Below are 20,132 nucleotides of genomic sequence, written 5' to 3'. Positions count from 1 at the left end.
TTGATTGGCAATGGCCAAAGGGGCATGAAAACCAACGAGGTATAAAGGGTGCTGCGCAACAGAAGAATCTCTCTCTCTCGCCCAGTGAACGACAACAACGGTGACCATCACCAGCAAGGACCAGCACGAGGAGAGCCACCACACCCAAGGAAGGAAGGAAGGAAGACCAGAGCTAGAGTATCAGACCAGACCACACAGAGGACTATGGAGACCAACACGCAGATAAAGGCCAATATCTGCCTGGGTACTTGCCAGTTATGCAAAAGTTAAATCAAGGTCTAGTATTGGACTTGAACTTTAGTATTCTATAAGATAACTTATTGTTGATTGGGTGGGTGATTAATAATTGTGTGTAAATAAATATTATTGTACCAACTAGAAGTCTATTCGCAATTCTTTGTCCACCGTCTGAGGGTTAAAACAGAATGTGCGGCAGGCGCAGCAACAGGTGCCTCCGGCTGGAGCGTGAGCGGCAGCTGGGGGCATCACGGTGCATTCACAAGGCTGAGGGGTTTGTGGATAGCACGTTTCAGAACATGATCACTCCACAGCTTAAGGAAGTTTGGGCAGTGGGGGAATGCGTGACCAACAGATAGAGGAATGGGACCAGGCAGGTAGTGAGGAAATCTTCTAAATCCATGCCATTTGCACACCATTTTCCAGCCTTGGAAAATGGTGGGAGTGACGGTTGCTCTGTGGAGGCCAACCAGAGCCAAGACCATGGCATTGAGTGGCCTGGCTGCTCATGGGGGGAGGAAATATGGAAGGGCAGTAGTGGTAGGGGATTTGTTAGTGAGGGGAATAGACAGGTATTTCCGTGTCCCTAAATGTGACTACAGGATGGTGTGTTACCTCCTAGGTGTCAGAGTCAAGGATATCATGGAACTGCTGCAGGGCATTCTGAAGGGGCAGGATGAACAGCCAGAAGTCATGGTCCGTATTGGATAATAATCTTCAGATTATTCTCGGTGCAACACAATAGTGAGTATAGGAACAGAAAGATAGAGCAAAATAGTGTGTGGCATTGAAATAAAATGGTAAGGGGATGGGATCCTGAGGAGAAGTTCAGAGGGGAGAGGAACTGGATTTAGAAATTAAAACACCAATGAGTCTGAAAGGCAGAGAAACATAGACTGGATAAGAAATGAATGAGTCTAACAAAGCTAAATGGAATATATTTTCATGCAAGGAATTTGAGGACTAAGACAGACGAGCTGAGGGCACATGGGAGTATGATATCATAGCTATGACCAAGATTTGGCTCGAGATGGGCAAGATTGGCAGGTCAACATTCTGGTTTATAGGGTATTCAGATGAGATACAACAGGGGATGAGTGGGGGGTGGGAGAAGGGTGTATGCGCGTGTCGGTTACAATATTGATCAATGAATCAATTAGAGCAGTAAGGAGGGATTATGTCCTGGAAGGATCAAATGACATCATATGGGTAGAAGTAAAAAGCGCAAAATGTGTGTGGACCCAGAAGATGCAGGTACAGTCCTCAATGAATACTTTGCATCGATCTTCACAATGGAAACAGACGACACAAGTGTAGATACCACGGTGGAGGACTGTGAGGTATTAGAGGAAATTAACAGAGAGCAGGTTTAGCAGCCTCAAAAGTGGATAAATCCACAGGCCCAGATGAGATATAGCCCAGGCTGATGAAGGAGGCAAGGGAGGAGCGATACCAATAGCGCGAGTTCAATTCCCACACAGGCTGAAATTATTCATGAAGGCCCGCCTTCTCAACCTTGCCTCATGCCTGTAGATTTAATCACCACCAGTCAGCTCTCCTCCACATAGATGACTATAGGCTGCTCTCCTCTCTGATTATGGCAACTTTACCTTTATCTGGCAGTAATTTTCTCTGGCCACAGACTAAGTAAGAAGTCTCACAACACCAGGTTAAAGTCCAGCAGGTTTATTTGGTAGCAAAAGCCACTAGCTTTCGGAGCGCTCGCTGCTCCTTCGTCAGGCGAGTGGGAGTTCTGTTCACAAACAGGGCATATAAAGACACAAACTCAATTTACAAAATAATGGTTGGAATGCGAGTCTTTACAGATAATCAAGTCTCAAAAGTACAGACAATGTGAGTGGAGAGAGCGTTAAGCACAGGTTAAAGAGATGTGTATTGTCTCCAGACAGGACTGTTAGTGAGATTTTGCAAGTCCAGGCAAGTCGTGGGGGTTACAGATAGTGTGACATGAACCCAAGATCCCAGTTGAGGCCGTCCTCATGTGTGCGGAACTTGGCCGCATTCCAACCATTATTTTGTAAATTGAGTTTGTGTCTTTATATGCCCTGTTTGTGAACAGAACTCCCACTCACCTGACGAAGGAGCAGCAAGCACTCCGAAAGCTCGTGGCTTTTGCTACCAAATAAACCTGCTGGACTTTAACCTGGTGTTGTGAGACTTCTTACTGTGGTTACCCCAGTCCAACGCCGGCATCTCCACATCACAGACTAAGTGCCAGTGGACTGCTAACATTGTCCCATTATTGAAAAAGGGTGCGAGGGATAGACCAGTCAGTCTAATCTCTATGTTTGGGAAGTTACCAGAAAGAATTTTGTGAGACAGAATATATCTGCTCTTGGATAGATATGAATTATTCAGGGATAGTCAGCATAGATTTGTTAGGAGGTCACATTTGACAAATTTAATCAAACTTTTTAAGGAGATAACGAGGAATGTTCATGAGGGCAATGCCTTCGATATGGTCGATATGGACTTTAGCAAAGCTTTTGTTAAAGTCCCTCATGGCGGACTAGTCAAGAAAGTAAGGGCCCAGAGCCAAGGCAAAGTGTCACCAAAAGTGGCTGAGAGGCAGGAAGCAGAGTGTGATGGTACGGGGATGTTTCCGTGACTGGAAGTCTGTTTCCAGTGGGGTATGCACAGTAAGAAGTCTCACAACACCAGGTTAAAGTCCAACAGGTTTATTTGGTAGCAAATACCATAAGCTTTCGGAGCGTGCTGCTCCTTCGTCAGATAGAGTGGTTATCTGTTCTCCAACAGTGCACAGACACAGAAATCAAATTACAGAATACTAATTAGAATGCAAATCTCTACAGCCAACGAGGTCTTAAAAGGTACAGATAATGTGGTTGGAGGGAACATTAAACACAGGTTAAAGAGATGTGTATTGTCTCCAGACAGAACAGCTGGTGAGATTATGCAAGACCAGGGGCAAGCTGTGGGGGTTACTGATAATGTGACATAAATCCAACATCCCGGTTTAGGCCGTCCTCATGTGTGCGGAACTTGGCTATCAGTTTCTGCTCAGCGACTCTGCGCTGTCGTGTGTCGTGAAGGCCGCCTTGGAGAACGCTTACCTGAAGATCCAAGGCTGAATGCCCGTGACTGCTGAAGTGCTCCCCCACAGGAAGAGAACAGTCTTGCCTGATGATTGTCGAGCGGTGTTCATTCATCCGTTGTCGTAGCGTCTGCATGGTTTCCCCAATGTACCATGCCTCGGGACATCCTTTCCTGCAGCGTATCAGGTAGACAACGTTGGCCGAGTTGCAAGAATATGTACCGTGTACCTGGTAGATGGTGTTCTCACGTGAGATGATGGCATCCGTGTCGATGATCCGGCACGTCTTGCAGAGGTTGCTGTGGCAGGGTTGTGTGGTGTCATGGTCACTGTTCTCCTGAAGGCTAGGTAGTTTGCTGCGGACAATGGTCTGTTTGAGGTTGCGTGGTTGTTTGAAGGCAAGAAGTGGGGGTGTGGGGATGGCCTTGGCGAGATGTTCGTCTTCATCAATGACATGTTGAAGGCTCCGGAGGAGATGCCGTAGCTTCTCCGCTCCGGGGAAGTACTGGACGACGAAGGGTACTCTGTCCACCGTGTCCCGTGTTTGTCTTCTGAGGAGGTCGGTGCGGTTTACCCCAGTGGGGTATCGCAGGGCTCAGTGCTAAGGTCCTTGCTATTTGTGGTGTACATTCATGATTTGGATCTAAATGTAGGGGGTATGATCAAGAAGTTTGCAGGTGACACAAAAATTGAAAAGGTGGTAAATAGTGAAGGGAATAACTGTAGACTGCAGCAGAATGTCGGTGGATTGGTCAGATGGGCAGAGCAGTGGGAAATGGAAAACCCGGAAAAGAGTGAGGTAATGCACATGGGGAGGGCTAACAAGATAAAGGATTACACTGCGAATGGTAGAACCCTGGAAATTATTGAAGATCAGAGGGACCTTGGAGTGCAGATCCATAGATCCCTGGAAGTGGCAGGTCAGGTAGATAGATAAGGTGATTAAGGTGGCATATTGGATACTTGCCTTTATTAACCAAGGCACAGAAGAGCAGAAACGTCATACTGGAACTGCATACTAGAGAACCACATTATAGTAAGGATATGATTGCACTGGAGAGGTTGCCGAAGAGATTTACTATGATGCTGCCTGGGCTGCAGGGTCTGAGTTATGAGGAAAGATTAGATAGGCTGGGGCTATTTTCCTTGATGTGGAGATGCCGGTGTTGGACTGGGGTAAACACAGCAAGAGTTTTAACAACACCAGGTTAAAGTCCAACAGGTTAATTTGGTAGCAAATGCCATTAGCTTTCGGAGTGCTGCTCCTTCGTAAGATGGAGTGGAAATCTGCTCTCAAGCAGGGCACAGAGACACAAAATCAAGTTACAGAATACTGATTAGAATGCGAATCTCTACAACCAACCAGGTCTTAAAGATACAGACAATGTGAGTGGAGGAGCATTAAGCACAGGTTAAAGAGATATGTATTGTCTCCAGACAAGACAGCCAGTGAGATTCTGCAAGTCCAGGAGGCAAGCTGTGGGGGTTACTGATAGTGTGACATTAACCCAAGATCCCGGTTTAGGCCGTCCTCATGTATGCGGAACTTGGCTATCAGTTTCTGCTCAGCGACTCTGCACTGTCGTGTGTCATGAAGGCCGCCTTGGAGAATGCTTACCCGAAGATCAGAGGCTGAATGCCCGTGACCGCTGAAGTGCTCCCCCACAGGAAGAGAACAGTCTTGCCTGGTGATTGTCGAGCAGTGTTCATTCATCCGTTGTCGTAGCGTCAATACACATCTCTTTAACCTGTGCTTAATGCTCCCTCCACTCATATTGTCTGTATCTTTAGGACCTGGTTGGCTGTAGAGATTCGCATTCTAATCAGTATTCTGTAACTTGATTGTGTCTCTGTGCCCTGTTTGAGAGCAGATATCCACTCCATCTGACAAAGGAGCAGCGCTTCGAAAGCTAGTGGCGTTTGCTACCAAATAAACCTGTTGGACTTTAACCTGGTGTTGTTAAAACTCTTACTATTTTCCTTGCAGCAGTGAAGATTGAGGGGACCCAATAGAAGTGTACAAAATTATGAAGGGCACAGATGGGGGGGACAGAAAGGCACTTTTTCGATTATTAGGGCCGAATGGTCTCCTTCTCTGCTGCAAATGTCTATAAATTATGAATCTAAGATATATCCAAATACTTTTCTTGCATGGTTCAGGATTCCATGGCATCAAATTAAAGGTTCTCCATCTATCAAAGGCAAAATCTAGGATCAGGCTGGAAGATGGATTTGTGTAAAAAAATTACAATATTTGAAACAGCGTGATCAATGCTATGGACACCAGAGGAGTTAGCCTAATGGCAGGTCTGCAAAGATCCTCATAGTAGGGCCTCTGAGGTTCTTAACTTGTAAACATGGCTTTTAGGCATTGGACTTGAACATATAGGGCTGGATTTAATTTAATGTAGCTGTCTTGGTGGGAACCATGGCTGCAGGCCAGTTAATCACAGGAGAGACTCTCCGTCGGTTTCCCAGCAGCAGCAGCAAAACCTGATCTGATCAAGAGAGTGGAAGATACTGCCATGGAATTCCTAACTGCCTCTGGCCAGATGCCAATTAGGCTCTTTAACCAGCTAATTGACAGCCATTATCCCTGAGCCCACTGCCATTCAGTGGTGACTTGGGAATTAAGTGGGAGCCACAGTTTTACCGTGCTGCCTGAAAGCTATCCAGCAAATTCAGTCGGATTTGCAGGTTGGTGATGGTGAGTGAGGATGTCCCTCAGTCAGGTACAGTCCAGATTGAGGGAACCAGCATTGGAAAAGGGGATTGCCTCTGAAAGTTACCGGCTTGTCCTTGCCTCCTCTATCCAACCCATCATTCCATCCCACCTTCATTCACTTTTGTCATGTTGTCCAGGGCTTCTGATGAGCATAATGCCAGCAGTTGCACTACTCTTGGTGGTGCTGACAAGTAATGGAGAGCTGCTGGCATCTGATTATGTGGCAGATCTGGCAGGCAGAATATCTGCTGCCAGGATCCCAAATCCTGGGGAAGGCCTGACAGTGACCACTAAGTGCCTAAAGAGCCCTTAATACCGTCAGACTTCCCCCATGAAACTGACCAAGATCTCCACCAGTTCTGACCGGTGGGCGAGATCCACAAAATCAGCTCATAGTAACAAGGAGAGTGAATGAGTGAGGAGCAAGTCTCTCACACTAGAAAAGGACATAAAAGTCCAGAGAATTAAATTCTGTTCACTGATCTTTTTCATTCTATCTAAAGTATATAATATAATCAACTACAACATTCCTTCCATTGATGTGGCTTTTTACATACTTGGTTTCCGCATACTTAGTTGAAATCTGCCCTTTCTCATGCCCTTTTCTATTTCCTTCTGCCTTACTTGCCCCTTGTTCACTTCTTCCTATTTCTCATATTTCTTCTTTCAATCAATTTATTATGTAATCCATTCTCTCTTTGGGTCTGCTTTTCCCTTTAGCCCTCTCCTTAGATTTTCTTTCTCTCATTCCTTCTGTTTTTCCTCATTCATTTGTTCCTCCTCATTCCAATTATCCACTCTCATTGCCTCTTTCATACAATATTTATCTCTTTCCCTCAGTTGTGGCCTTCTTCCCTATCACATGGTCTTGTTCTCGTTCCCCATTTATCATTTCTTAAATCCCTATTTCGTTTTGCATCATTCCTCCTCTTCCTTAGTTTCTCTCCCCTTCCCTTCTATTCTCTTTTTGCTTGTCGCTTTTATTCCTTCTCTTTTTAGACTGCTCGAGTTAATCAAGGAGGAAAAATCAATGTTTTCCACAACTCCATACCTACTATCAATTTCATGCCCTCCATAGCCACTGCCTCAGGATAAAACAGACTACATGTTCTGTGGTAAATACATTAATCTAAGATGCAAATTCCACACATCCAAAGTATTGCTGATGACTTGTGTATCTGACTCATTAAGATCCTTAACATCACTTAATGATGGTTAAGATTTTTTCTATTCAGATTCAGGTAACTCTTCATGTTAGTAGCTTGATGAATAAAATAGTTCTGGATGGGGGGAAACAAGGGAAACCTAAGAGTGATGTTTTTCTGTAAAGATAGCTGTTTTCATTGGTTAATACTGCTGCATACCTGCTAGACAACTAGGTCGGTCATGCACTGAATTCAACAGCCCTGGTGATGGTGCAATCCACCAGCAATCCTGCCACAGCCATTTCCAGGAGCCCCAGAGGGATTAATCAGCCATTTAAGGGCCCAGATTACTTCCAGGCAGGAATTCCCTCCTTGATTTTCCCACCCTTAACTTCATCAGGGCGAGTCAGGAAGGTGACAGGTTCTCCATCCCAAGCCTTCCCACTCAAAATATATGGAGCCCTTTCATCCTAAGCCACTGCTAGGGGAGGGGGAAATTAAATTCTGCTCCATGTTGGGTGAACAAAAACCCAGTCTATATAAGTTTTTTGGTAATTTGCTACAGGCAAAGTGGTGATGGGCTCTCATGTTCCAGATATCCCACTGAGCAAAATAAATAAAACAAAAATGAACAAATTGCAGTTCTTTACTGTAATTAGCTCCTTGTGTTGAAATACTATGCGCAAGGTTTCACCAACAGTAAAGTGTTGATTATTTACTGAAAAAGGCAATTATGAAACTGGCAACCTAATATATAATTAAAAACTAACAGTAGAACTATAAGTTTAAAGTGTATAAACTATAAATTTCAAGTCAAATACATTTTGCAGATTCAATGGTCAGAATTCTCAATTTTTCTGTCTCACTGTGGTGGTGGACAGTTTGGGTGGTGCCATTCCCGCTGGCCAGAATGATGTGATCTCGCACCCAACTCTGCACTTGGAGCCTCATTAATTAAGCACAGGTATGTCTCCGAAGCACTTTGCAGGGCAGGGGCTAGGGGCTAATTTGCCGGCCCACCATCGGGGGGGGGGGGGGGGGGGGGTGTCAGCTGCTATATTTAAACGCCAGTCCAGCACACCCATATCACTCTCTCCAACCCACCTGTTGCCAGTAGACTCATCAGCATGGCATCCAACAATAAGCAAATGCTAAGGCGGCAGCAGCACACCACTTCAACCATCAGGCCTTCAACACCTTGATCTGTAGAGTCTGGGTGCAGATGTATGTCCGCTACTCACTGGATGGTTCTAAGCAGCACCCAAATGTCACCTCTCCGGCCTGGGAGACTGTCGGTAAAGAAGTCAGCATGACTGGTGACCATGCCAGAAGTACAATGCAGTACAGAAAGCGGAAGAATATCTCATCCGCTCCACTAAGGTAAATCATGCTTCAAATCCCTCCACTGTAAAACTGTCATGGCATTGTGTACCCAAATGATACTCTCTTCAAGGATCTCACACATCCATTAGCAGGGGCAACATATCAACACTTTATCTCACAGACACTTTTACATCACCACATCCCAACTATCATGTTGCTCACATTCCAACCTTTGCTCCATTCCCTCTCATCACATGCTGTTTTTTCATCTTCATAAGGGCCAGCAGGAAAACGACAAGTGACAGCAGCCCAAGCTTGGGGACAGCAAAGATCCTCGCCCTCATAATCCAAAGAGGTTGCAGCTAACCTTGCTGTGGAGGACAGGGATCACTCTTGTGGCAAAGCAGAGATTGGACTCTCCCAACAACCTTGTATGGATCACAGCTCAATCAAATCCTAACAATCAAAGTGTGTCAGATATACACTGAAATAGCTTAAGTTCATCCTCTGAAACTCTTGTTTCTTGTTGGCACCAGTAGATTATGACCAGCCAAACACGTGAGCAGCAGCCCAAGCCCCCAAAGCATGTCTTTGGACAAGGGGACTCGAGATATGTCACGGTACTTACTTACAACCTCCAGCAATGTAGAGACACATACCTCAGAGGAGCACAGCTCTGGATTAGATTTAGTGAGAACAGCTCACTGACACGCCCCTGCTGCAGTCAGGGACAGGGACAGGAACATCCACGTCTCCTGTACATGGACGGCTGCTGGAGACAACATATTCTCTACTGAGAGTGATTTCATTCCTTTCCCCAACTGCTTGCTTAAAGCCAAGCAGCAACAAATCTCAGAGGCTGTCCAACATGAAGTTTAACTTGAAACTCCATACTCAGTCATCACCAAAATCACCTATTCACTTCCATAGCTTCACCTCCCACACCTAACTTTGTCCTACCAATGCTGAAATCCATATAGCTGCGGTTCAATGATAGCACTCACCATTAGGTCAGGATTTTGTGGACTCAACTCTAAATCCAGACCAGAGTACAAAATCTAATTCAATACTAAGGAAGCACTACATTGTCAGAGTGCCATCTTTGGATGAGGCGGTAAATCAAGATCTTGTCTGCCCTCTCAGGTTCCATGGAATCATTTCAAAGAACAGAGGATTTCTCTTAAGCTTCCTGGCAAACATTGCAACCCTAACCAACATCAGATCATCAGGTCATTATCTCATTGCTATTTGCAGAGCTTTGCTGTACACGAATGGCTGCAGCATTTCCAGCATTATAATAAGGACCACACTTGTAACATATGTCATTGACTGTAAAGCTCATAGGGGTGTCCTGAGGCTGTAAAGGCGATATATAAATGTAAATATTTCTTTCTAGTCCTTGTTCTGCCTTTCCTGAGCTCTATTTTATATAGATTCCAAGTTAATCAAAGCATCAACACTCACATATTACCCCATCCAAAGTGGTTGGTCTTATAAAATCTAGCAAGTGCACATAATTACCATCTGCTATGCTAGATCTGCGCATCAGGAGCTGACAATGCGAATACCCCTTCAATATGAATATAAAACAACTATAGTTACAGGAAGGAAAGAGATTTAAAAAACTTTTGTCCATGAAAATTATAACAGGAGACCGATAAGTCCAATACTCACACAACCACCAGCGAATATTTCTGCTGCAAGAGAGATGGATCCATCATTTTTATAAAATCTGTCTCTTACAAAATCATTCATCTGAAATGAAATAAAATATTTTGAAATAGATTTTATAAATCTCCAAATCTATTCATGCCAAATTGTTAACAGTAACAGAGTATAAAAGTAATCTTTTAAACACTGAATTTTCCCTTGTATCTTAAAACTACATAGGTACTCAAGTGTCATTTTCTCACAAACAGCTTGCTTACCTTATCACACAGACAAAAAATGGTTCCTTGGGCAAGATACCAAAATATCGTTTCTAAGATATCATATTCATTGTGAGCCACTGCTTTTCATTTTTGGAACCTGGATTCAAATCCAGCTCAGAATGGTGAATGAAAATCTGTATTTAATGGTCATAATGGTCCTTGTCCAATGAGTTTAGGCAGTCTCACTAAAATGGACATGAGCCTATGGCATGAAACTTTCCTTAAACCTGGCATAAATTGGCAATAGCACTCAGGCAAGAAGCAGAATAGCTACTGTGGAAGACAAAAAAAACACGCAAATGGCACTTCCAATGAAGTTGGGGATTCAGCAGGTTCAGCGAGTAGAGCGTAATACTTCAGATGGATGAGTGACCTGAGAGAGTTTGAAGTCAACAACGAGGGTGGAATCTTGTGCCCTCTCCCATGGTAGGAGAGCATTCGATCAGACAAGAGGGTGAGGGCAGTCACCTTTCTGCCTCCACGCCAATTAAGTCTAACGCTATCTTTTAAAAGAGTTACCAGCCTGTGATTGGCTGGTTTCCAATTGGCAGCAGCTCTCACAGGACAGGACTTCCCAATTCAAACCCCCACCATTAATATTTTGACCTTGATTGTACAATTTTAGAAAAAGGAAAAGGCAAAACAATCAAAGAAAAGTAGTGGATGAATACATTTTGAGAGGGGAATCTTGTGGAGGTGATGGGGTTTTGGCTGCCAGCAGGGCAACTGGCATGACCCTCACATTACCACACTTTGGCACTTAACCAGCCAGTGGTGGGTCTTTCCCCAGGATCAGGGACCATGGGGAAAGAGATGGAGGCGAGCAAAGTGCCATCTGCCAAGCCAGCAGTCAATCAGAAGTCTGCAACTCTTCTGTACTCAACAGCACCATCAAGGAGGTGGTGGTTGATGTCAGTATGACACCGACCCGAAGCCTTGGGCTGAGAAGTGGCCCAGGCACGTGAGTGATAATAGGAAGGTCTTGAAAAGGGGATCACAGATTCTTAGAATCCCTACAGTGCAGGAGGAGGCCATTTGGCCCATCGAGTTCTGCGCCGACCATAATCCCACCCAGGTCCTATTCCTGTAACACCACATATTTACCCTGCTAATCCCCTGACATTAGGGTCAATTTAGCATGGCCAACCTAACCCGCACATTTTTGGACAGTGGGAGGAAACTGAAACCCACGCAGACATGAGGAGAATATGCAAACTCCACACAGACAATGAACCAAGGCCGGAATTGAACCTGGGTCCCTGGCGCTGCGAGGCAGCAGCGGTTGTGGAGATGTGGGAGAGAGAGGGGTCAGCAGCAAGGGTAGGGGGGCTGGTTTTCAACAGCACGCCCCCTCCCCCCACCTCCTGATGATGGGTCCCTGATAAAACATCAAGTGCCTTTGAACTAGGGACTCGCCTGGGGACCCAAAGCAAACAAGCCAGGGTTTTGCTTTTGTACTCTCCACATGGCAAACCCCTCTGATCACAGTTGCATTAATACCAGTGATGGTGGGGTGAGGTCCTTAAGTGTTGCACAACCAAGATTCCAAATGTAATTTATACGATTTGTGAAATTTGATTTTATATATTCTGAACGATGATTTATACCTGAAATTTAGGAAACAAAGATTAATGAAATTAATCAAATTAAATTTAACTGGCTATGTTTAGAGTGACAAACAAGGTTTTTGTGGCAAAGTAAGTTACTGGCGCTTACTGATAAATGCTATAAAGCATTCAATATGAACATGCATCAAAGTGTCTCTGTATTTAATTGGCCACAAATTCAGATACAACACCAATGGACAAGAAAACTTTCAAAGCAAGCATGACATATATTTTGTAATGTTGTATATTAAAGAATGCATTTACATCACTTACACTGAGTTTTATAGCTTTTTCTGGTGCCACACCCATCAACTGTGGTAACAAACCTATATTGGAATCAGACACAAAAAAATAGATTTATTGCTATCAATCAATGTAAATATATTTCCCTTTTGGAAAAAAAAAGCTACTCTATTATTATGGCTCAAATCTAGCAGTCAGTCAATGAAAAGCAAGGGACAGCAGCAGGAACAGCAGCAGTTCCGGATTCTTTAAGTGAGTTTTATTTCTTCAAAGCAGCAGAAATGTCCCAGATAAAAAGAAAAACTGTAATGCTAGAAAATGGAAATAACAAATTGCGCAAAATTATCAATCTGCACTAAAAAGAGCAACAAGGGCAGAATTTTCCAGTTTTGAGATGATGAGTGGCAGCAGATGGTTCTGAGGGCACCCTTTCTACTGTTCAGAACAGTTGCAGCTTGCACCCAATTCCAGTCTTGAAGGCTCATTAATAATATACAGGTAAGTTTCGGGCCAAATCGCCTGGTGGGTCAGGAGCAATTTGACTGCCTGATATAATTTGGTGGATTTAAAGGTTTGGGCACGGGCCCCATATTTAAACACCAGTCCAATGCATACATCTCACCCTCCCCAGTCACCTGTCTTCAAACATGTCAGGAATCCAGAAGCAAAAGACAAGCAGCCTCAAGGCGGCAGCGACCAGTGACCAGACCCTTGAGGCATTGATCAGAGGGGTCCAGGCTCATAGGCATGTCCTGTACCCAAGGAATGGGTCAAGAAAACACCCGAACATTACGTCTCTGGTCTGCAAGGCCATCGCCTAAGAGGTTAACGCAGCTGCCAACCACACCCAAAGCACCATCAAGGGCAGGAAACTGATTATTTACTCATCCGCTCTGCCAACGTAAGCCATTCTTCAACACTCTCCAGTATCAAACAGTCGTCATAGCATCATACAGTCAAACAACAATTCTCTTCACAATCTCACACATCCGTTAGAGGGAGATGCATCATGAAGATTTTAACATCACCAACATCGCATCCTTAAGTTGCCCACATCCTCTCCTGTGGCCATTCTGGGGAGGGCTCACCGCACACATAAGAACATAAGAACTAGGAGCAGGAGTAGGCCATCTGGCCCTTCGAGCCTGCTCCGCCATTCAATAAGATCATGGCTGATCTTTTTGTGGCCTCAGCTCCACTTACCCACCCGCTCACCATAACCCTCAATTCCTTTATTGTTCAAAAATGTAGCTATTCTTGCCTTAAAAACATTCAATGAGGTAGCCTCAACTGGGCAGGGAATTCCACAGATTCACAATCCTTTGGGTGAAGAAGTTCCTCCTCAGTTCAGTCCTAATCTGCTCCCCCTTATTTCGAGGCCATGCCCCCTAGTTCTAGTTTCACCTGTCAGTGGAAACAACTTCCCTGCTTCTATCTTATCTATTCCCTTCATAATCTTATATGTTTCTATCCACAGGGTCATGGATTTCACCCAACCTCTGCTCCATTCCCTCTGATCACATGCCTCGCTTTTGTCTTCACAGAGACTAAGTTGGTGCAAAACAAATATGAAAAAGTACAGACAGCCAACATCTTTCACCTCTCACAAGTTGAGGAGGCTGCAGCCGACCTGGCTGAGGAGGTCAGAAATTGCTCCTGTGGGGAAGGGGAGATCAACCTCTCCCAGCAATCTAGTACGGATCACAGCTCCATCACTTAATCACATCCTGACAACTACAGTGAGTACATGCAGTCTTACATAGCTGATGTTCACCTCTGAAACATCTCCGGAAGTCCCCAGCATCACATATTGATGCGCGACAATCAAGCACGAGGTACAAGGCTTCAGCGATTGAAGGCTTTTATTGACAAACAATGGAACTATCTAAACACGAGTACACCATTCCAGACTGGAGGGATCCCGCCTGAGCAGAGGGTCTTATACCTCTCCCCAGGAGGCGGGGCCCGACCGGGATGTGCCATAACAGCATCCACCACAGGTATATTAATCCCACAGTGTAAACACCCTAACCCAACAACAACATTATAACAACCCCACAGTGTCAACACCCTAACCCAACAGTAACATTGGAATAACCCCACAGTGGTAACCAACGATGGTTCACCACATTCACCCCTCCTTTGAAAACAAAGGCCGGCGGGGTGCGAAAACAGATTACATATATACAAAAAATCTACAAGTCCAGACGGTCTGGAGGACCGCACCGTCGCTGTGATCTCCTCAACACCGGTTGTGACACCGGAGCAGGTGCTTGCGGTGGCGTTCTCTCCAAAACAGCGTCCGGCTGTCCCCTCGAGGACTCCCGGGCCGGTTGACCCTGTTGAAGCGGTGGTGCAGGGGATCCCGGTACCTTCTGTGGTGGCGCCGATCTCCGAGTCTCAGGCAAGCTGTACATGGGAGTATAACTGTTATGCACTGGTCCCGGTGCTGACCGCGCCACGTCCGGGGAAGAAAGAAGTGATAGGGGATTCGTGACAGGGGGTATAGGAGCGACAGGAGTTGCTACGTCCCCTGCGGGCGCCAGGTCTCGAATCGAGACCGTGTCCTCTCGCCCGTCAGGATATGCCACATAGGCATACTGAGGGTTGGCGTGGAGGAGTTGGACCGGTTCGACCAAGGGGTCGGACTTGCGGGCCCTCACATGTCGCCGCAGAAGGACGGGTCCTGGGTACGTCAACCAGGCTGGTAAGGAGATCCCCGAGGACGACTTCCGAGGGAATGAGAACATCCTCTCGTGGGGAGTAGCATTGGTTGCCGTACACAGGAGGGAGCGAATGGAATGAAGCGCATTTGGAAGGACCTCCTGCCAACGGGAGACTGGAAGGCCCCTGGACTTCAGCGCCAATAGGACAGCCTTCCAGACTGTAGCATTCTCTCTCTCCGCCTGTCCGTTACCCCTAGGGTTGTAGCTCGTGGTTCTACTAGAGGCAATCCCGTATGAGAGCAGGAATTGCCTCAAGTCGTTACTCATGAACGACGAGCCCCTGTCGCTATGTATGTAGCAGGGGTACCCGAACAGGGTAAAAAGATCACTGAATGCCTTAATCATTGTGGCAGTCGACGTGTCCGCACAGGGGACAACAAACGGGAACCGGGAGTATTCGTCTATGATATTGAGAAAGTACACATTCCGGTCCATTGAGGGAAGGGGGCCCTTAAAATCCACACTCAGCCTCTCGAAGGGGCGAGTGGCCTTGACCAATTGTGCCCTTGACCAATTGTGCCCGGTCAGGTCGATAAAAGTGCGGTTTGCATTCCGCGCAAATCCGACAGCTTCTCGTTACTGACCTGACATCCTCCACCGAGTAGGGCAGGTTGCGGGCTTTTATGAAGTGGTAGAGCCGAGTGACCCCAGGATGGCACAGGTCATTATGAAGGGCGTTCAAGCGGTCCTCCTGCATGATAGCGCATGTTCCGCGCGAGAGGGCATCCGAGGGCTCATTGAGTTTCCCTGGACGATACATAATATCGTAATTATAGGTGGAGAGCTCAATTCTCCACCGCAAGATCTTATCATTCTTGATCTTGCCCCTCTGCGTATTACTGAACATAAACGCCACGGATCGTTGATCCGTGATCAGGGTGAACCGCTTCCCCGCCAGGTAATGGCACCAGTGTCTGATGGCCTCCACAATAGCCTGAGCCTCCTTCTCCACCGCTGAATGCCGAATTTCGGGACCTTGAAGGGTGCGGGAAAAAAACGCGACGGGCCTGCCTGCCTGGTTCAGTGTGGCGGCCAGGGCGAAATCCGATGCATCACTTTCCACCTGAAAAGGGATGGATTCATCCACCGCGTGCATCGTGGCTTTCGCAATGTCGCTTTTCAAAGCCTTGAAGGCCAATTGGGCCTCCGGCGTGAGTGGGAAAGTCGTGGACTTGATGAGCAGACGGGCTTTGTCTGCGTAGTTGGGGACCCACTGCGCATAATAAGAAAAGAAGCCGAGGCATCTCCTCAGTGCTTTTGCGCTAGCGGGCAAGGGAAGTTCAGTAAGGGGGCGCATATGGTCTGGATCAGGGCCGATGACCCCGTTTTCCACCACGTATCCCAGGATAGCTAACCTGCGCGTACGGAATACACACTTCTCCCCGTTATAGGTCAGATTCAGGCGAGACGCAGTGCGCAGAAAGTTCTGGAGGTTTGTGTCATGGTCCTGCTGGTCATGGCCGCAGATGGTGACGTTATCCAGGTACGGGAAGGTAGCCCGCAACCCGTTCTGGTCCACCATTCGGTCCATAGCACGCTGGAAGACCGAGACCCCATTGGTGACACCAAATGGAACCCTAAGAAACTGATACAGACGACCATCCGCCTCAAAAGCCGTGTATTGTCGGTCCTCTGGGCGGATAGGGAGTTGGTGGTAGGCGGACTTAAGGTCTATGGTGGAGAACACCCGGTACTGCGCAATCTGATTGACCATATCAGATATGCGCGGGAGAGGATACGCATCCAGCTGCGTATAACGGTTAATGGTCTGACTGTAGTCGATGACCATCCGGGGTTTGTTCCCGCTTTTAACCACCACGACCTGCGCTCTCCACGGACTAGCACTGGGCTGTATGATCCCTTCTTTGAGGAGCCGCTGAACCTCAGATCTGATGAAGATCCGGTCTTCAGCGCTGTAACACCTACTTTTAGTAGCGATGGGCTTGCAGCCTGGCACCAGATTCTTAAATAAAGAGGGTGTGGTGATCTTTAGGGTGGAAAGATTGCATGCGGGGCGCTTTGGACAATTTGGAGGCTGCGGCTGATTCCTTACTGCCAGCGAAGGGAGTGGCCCACCGTACTGTAGGATCACACTCTTCATGTGGACCATAAAGTTTAGTCCGAGGAGAATTGGCGCGCAAAGGTGCGGCAACACAAGGAGCCTGTATCGCTCGTAAATTGTGCCCTGCACCTCCAGGGTTACCACACAACGTCCTTGGATCGGTACAGACCGGGACCGTGATGCCATAGAAATTGTCTGTTTGGCAGGTAGAACCCGGAGTCCACACCTCTTTGCAGTGTCAGGGTGAATAAAACTCTCGGTGCTCCCACTGTCAAACAGACAATACACAGTACGACCATTTACCTTGATGTTCATCATCGAACAGTCAAGCCTGTGATGCTTTGTCTGGTCCAGAGTGATCGACGCCACCGTTGGCCCTTGGACGTCACTGCAGGCAGCCGAGGTTGATGCTGAGGACCCCTGCTGGTCGCTCCTGGTCGTCGTCAACCAAGATGGCCGCCCCCATGAATCGCACATAGTTGAGGGCGCCAAGCGTCGCGACTCCTGATGGTCATCCTCCTCCGACTCCGCCAACCACAATGGCGTCGTCCTGGGCTCGCACGTGGACGGACCTCGTGGGTACTGCGACGTCGATGGAGATGATCTCCGTTCTGGAGGGTCACAGGCTGCACTGCCGTTCTTGGGCTTCGGTCTGCAGACTTTCGCGTAGTGCCCCTTTTTACCGCACTGACTGCAGATCACCGTTTTAGCTGGACACTGTTGCCGTGGATGCTTGGCTCCTCCGCAAAAATAGCACCGCTGGCCGCCTGGAGCTGCTGCCGTCGTCGGGTCGATATGGGAGCGCGAGCCCGTGGGGCGAGGAGGGATTTGTGCTTGCTCCTGCCACGTTGTCTCCACGTGGTCTTCGGGGTACAGAGCCAAGCTTTTCGACGCTGCCTCCAGCATCTCAGCCATCTCCATCGCTTGGGTCAAGTTGAGGTTCCCTTTCTCCAATAGCTTAAGCCGGATGTACGAGGACCCTACCCCTGCTACAAACGCATCTCGGGCGAGGTCGTACATGTACTGCTCAGCCGACACAGCTTTGCAGTCGCAGCCCCTGGCAAGCTGCAAGAGCTCATTGGCGTAGTCCTCCATGGTTTCGCCCGACTGCCGACGTCGTGTAGCGAGGAGGTAACGAGCGTGAATCTCGTTGGGTGGTCTCGTGTATCGTTTTTTCAAGAGCTCGATGGCCCTCGGGTAAGTGGTGGCCGCACGAATCGCGAGATAGACCGTGTCGCTTACCCTCGCGTGGAGGACCTGGAGTCTGTCGTTGTCCGTAGTAACTGCTGCAGAGGCCGCCAGGTAGTCCTCGAAACACTTCAGCCAGTGGTCGAAGGTGTTAGAGGCACCGACCGCACGTGGGTCCAGCGTCAGATGCTCTGGTTTCAGCATTTGCTCCATACTCTCTTTACTGTCGAGAGTTTTGTGTTTGTCAATAAAATTGATGCGCGACAATCAAGCACGAGGTACAAGGCTTCAGCGATTGAAGGCTTTTATTGACAAACAATGGAACTATCTAAACACGAGTACACCATTCCAGACTGGAGGGGTCCCGCCTGAGCAGAGGGTCTTATACCTCTCCCAGGAGGCGGGGCCCGACTGGGATGTGCCATAACAGCATCCACCACAGGTATATTAATCCCACAGTGTAAACACCCTAACCCAACAACAACATTATAACAACCCCACAGTGTCAACACCCTAACCCAACAGTAACATTGGAATAACCCCACAGTGGTAACCAACGATGGTTCACCACACATATGTCAAATTCGATTCACTGCACATGATTTCAAGAAATAGCTGAAGGCACTGGATAATGCAAAGGCTAGGGCCCCTGATAATACTGTGGCAATAGTATTCAAGACTTGTGCTACAGATCTTGCTGCGCCCCTCACCAAACTGTTCCAGTACAGCTATAACAGTGGCATCTACCTAGCAATGTAGAAAACTATCCAGGTATCTCTGTAGACAGCAACCAGGACAAATCCAACCTGACAATTACTGCACCGTCATTGTACTCTCGATTATCAGTAAAGTGATGGAAGGGGGCAACAGTGCTTTTATTTGCTTAGCAATAGCCTGCTCACCGATGCCCAGTCTGGGATCCACCAGAGTCACTCAGCTCCTGACCTCATTGCAGCCTTGGTTCAAACCTGGACAAAAGAGCTGAACTCCAGAGGTGAGGTGAGTGACTTCACTTGACACCAAGGCAGCATTTGATCATGTATGGCATCAAGGAGCCCTAGCAAAACTATAATCAAAGGGAATCAGGGGGAAAATCCCCCAATGGTTGGAGTCATACCTGGCACGAAGGAAGATGGTTGGAGGTCAATCACCTCAGTTCCAGGACATCACTGCAGGAATTCCTCAGGGTAGTGCCCTAGGCCCAACCATCTTCAGCTGCTTCATCAGTAACCTTCCTTCCATCATAAGGTCATAAGTGGGGATGTTTGCTGATGACTGCACAATATTCAGCACTCTCTGTGACTCACCAGAAAATGAAGCAGTCCGTGTCCAAATAGAGCAAGCCCTGGATGATATTCAGGCTTGGACTGACAAGTAACATTCATGCCACACAAGTGCCAAGCAATTACCATTTCCAATAAGAGAGAATCTAACCATTGACCCTTGACAGTCAATGGCATTATCATTGCTGAATCCTCCACTATCAAGTTCCTGGGGGTTACCATTGCCCAGAAACTAAACTGGACTAGTCCTACACATAGTGGCTGCAAGCACAGATTAGAATCCTGCACTTCACCTTTAAGAGATGTATTTTTAAAAAATCATGTTCTCTGCAGTTTGTAAGCCAGCCTTTTGTTTTCGTTGTTGCACTCACTGCCTGCTCAGATGTGCTTTTAGTGCTGCTTAAATGGTTTAAATGAGGTTTTATTTATGTTTACTCAGGGCCTCATGCAGAGTCTGGGATTTTTATGACCCTGAATTGTTGGAGGATGATTGATTGACAAGTCAAAGTCAGGTGGTTCCTCCACTGAGGAATCCAAGGACTCACTTTCAGTTTTAGTCGGAAGGTGTTTTTACTTCAGGCTGGAT

General features: G+C 47.0%; 1 protein-coding gene across 1 annotated transcript in view; it reads right to left on the bottom strand.

The window, feature by feature from the left end:
* The window catches only part of slc25a13 (solute carrier family 25 member 13), a 237,838-nt gene that overhangs the window by 45,972 nt on the left and 171,734 nt on the right, over positions 1–20,132 (bottom strand). Inside the window, exons 12-13 of the mRNA XM_078229409.1 lie at positions 12,318–12,370; positions 10,181–10,261 (exon numbers count right to left, since the gene is read on the bottom strand). Of these exons, the coding sequence (XP_078085535.1) occupies positions 10,181–10,261; positions 12,318–12,370 (134 nt within the window). The remainder of the gene's footprint in view (positions 1–10,180; positions 10,262–12,317; positions 12,371–20,132) is intronic.

This window comes from Mustelus asterias, chromosome 2 (assembly GCF_964213995.1).
Source record: "Mustelus asterias chromosome 2, sMusAst1.hap1.1, whole genome shotgun sequence".
NCBI lineage: Eukaryota > Metazoa > Chordata > Chondrichthyes > Carcharhiniformes > Triakidae > Mustelus > Mustelus asterias.
The sequence above is the reverse complement of the archived record's forward strand: the minus strand, read 5'-3'. Positions and strand labels throughout refer to the sequence as shown.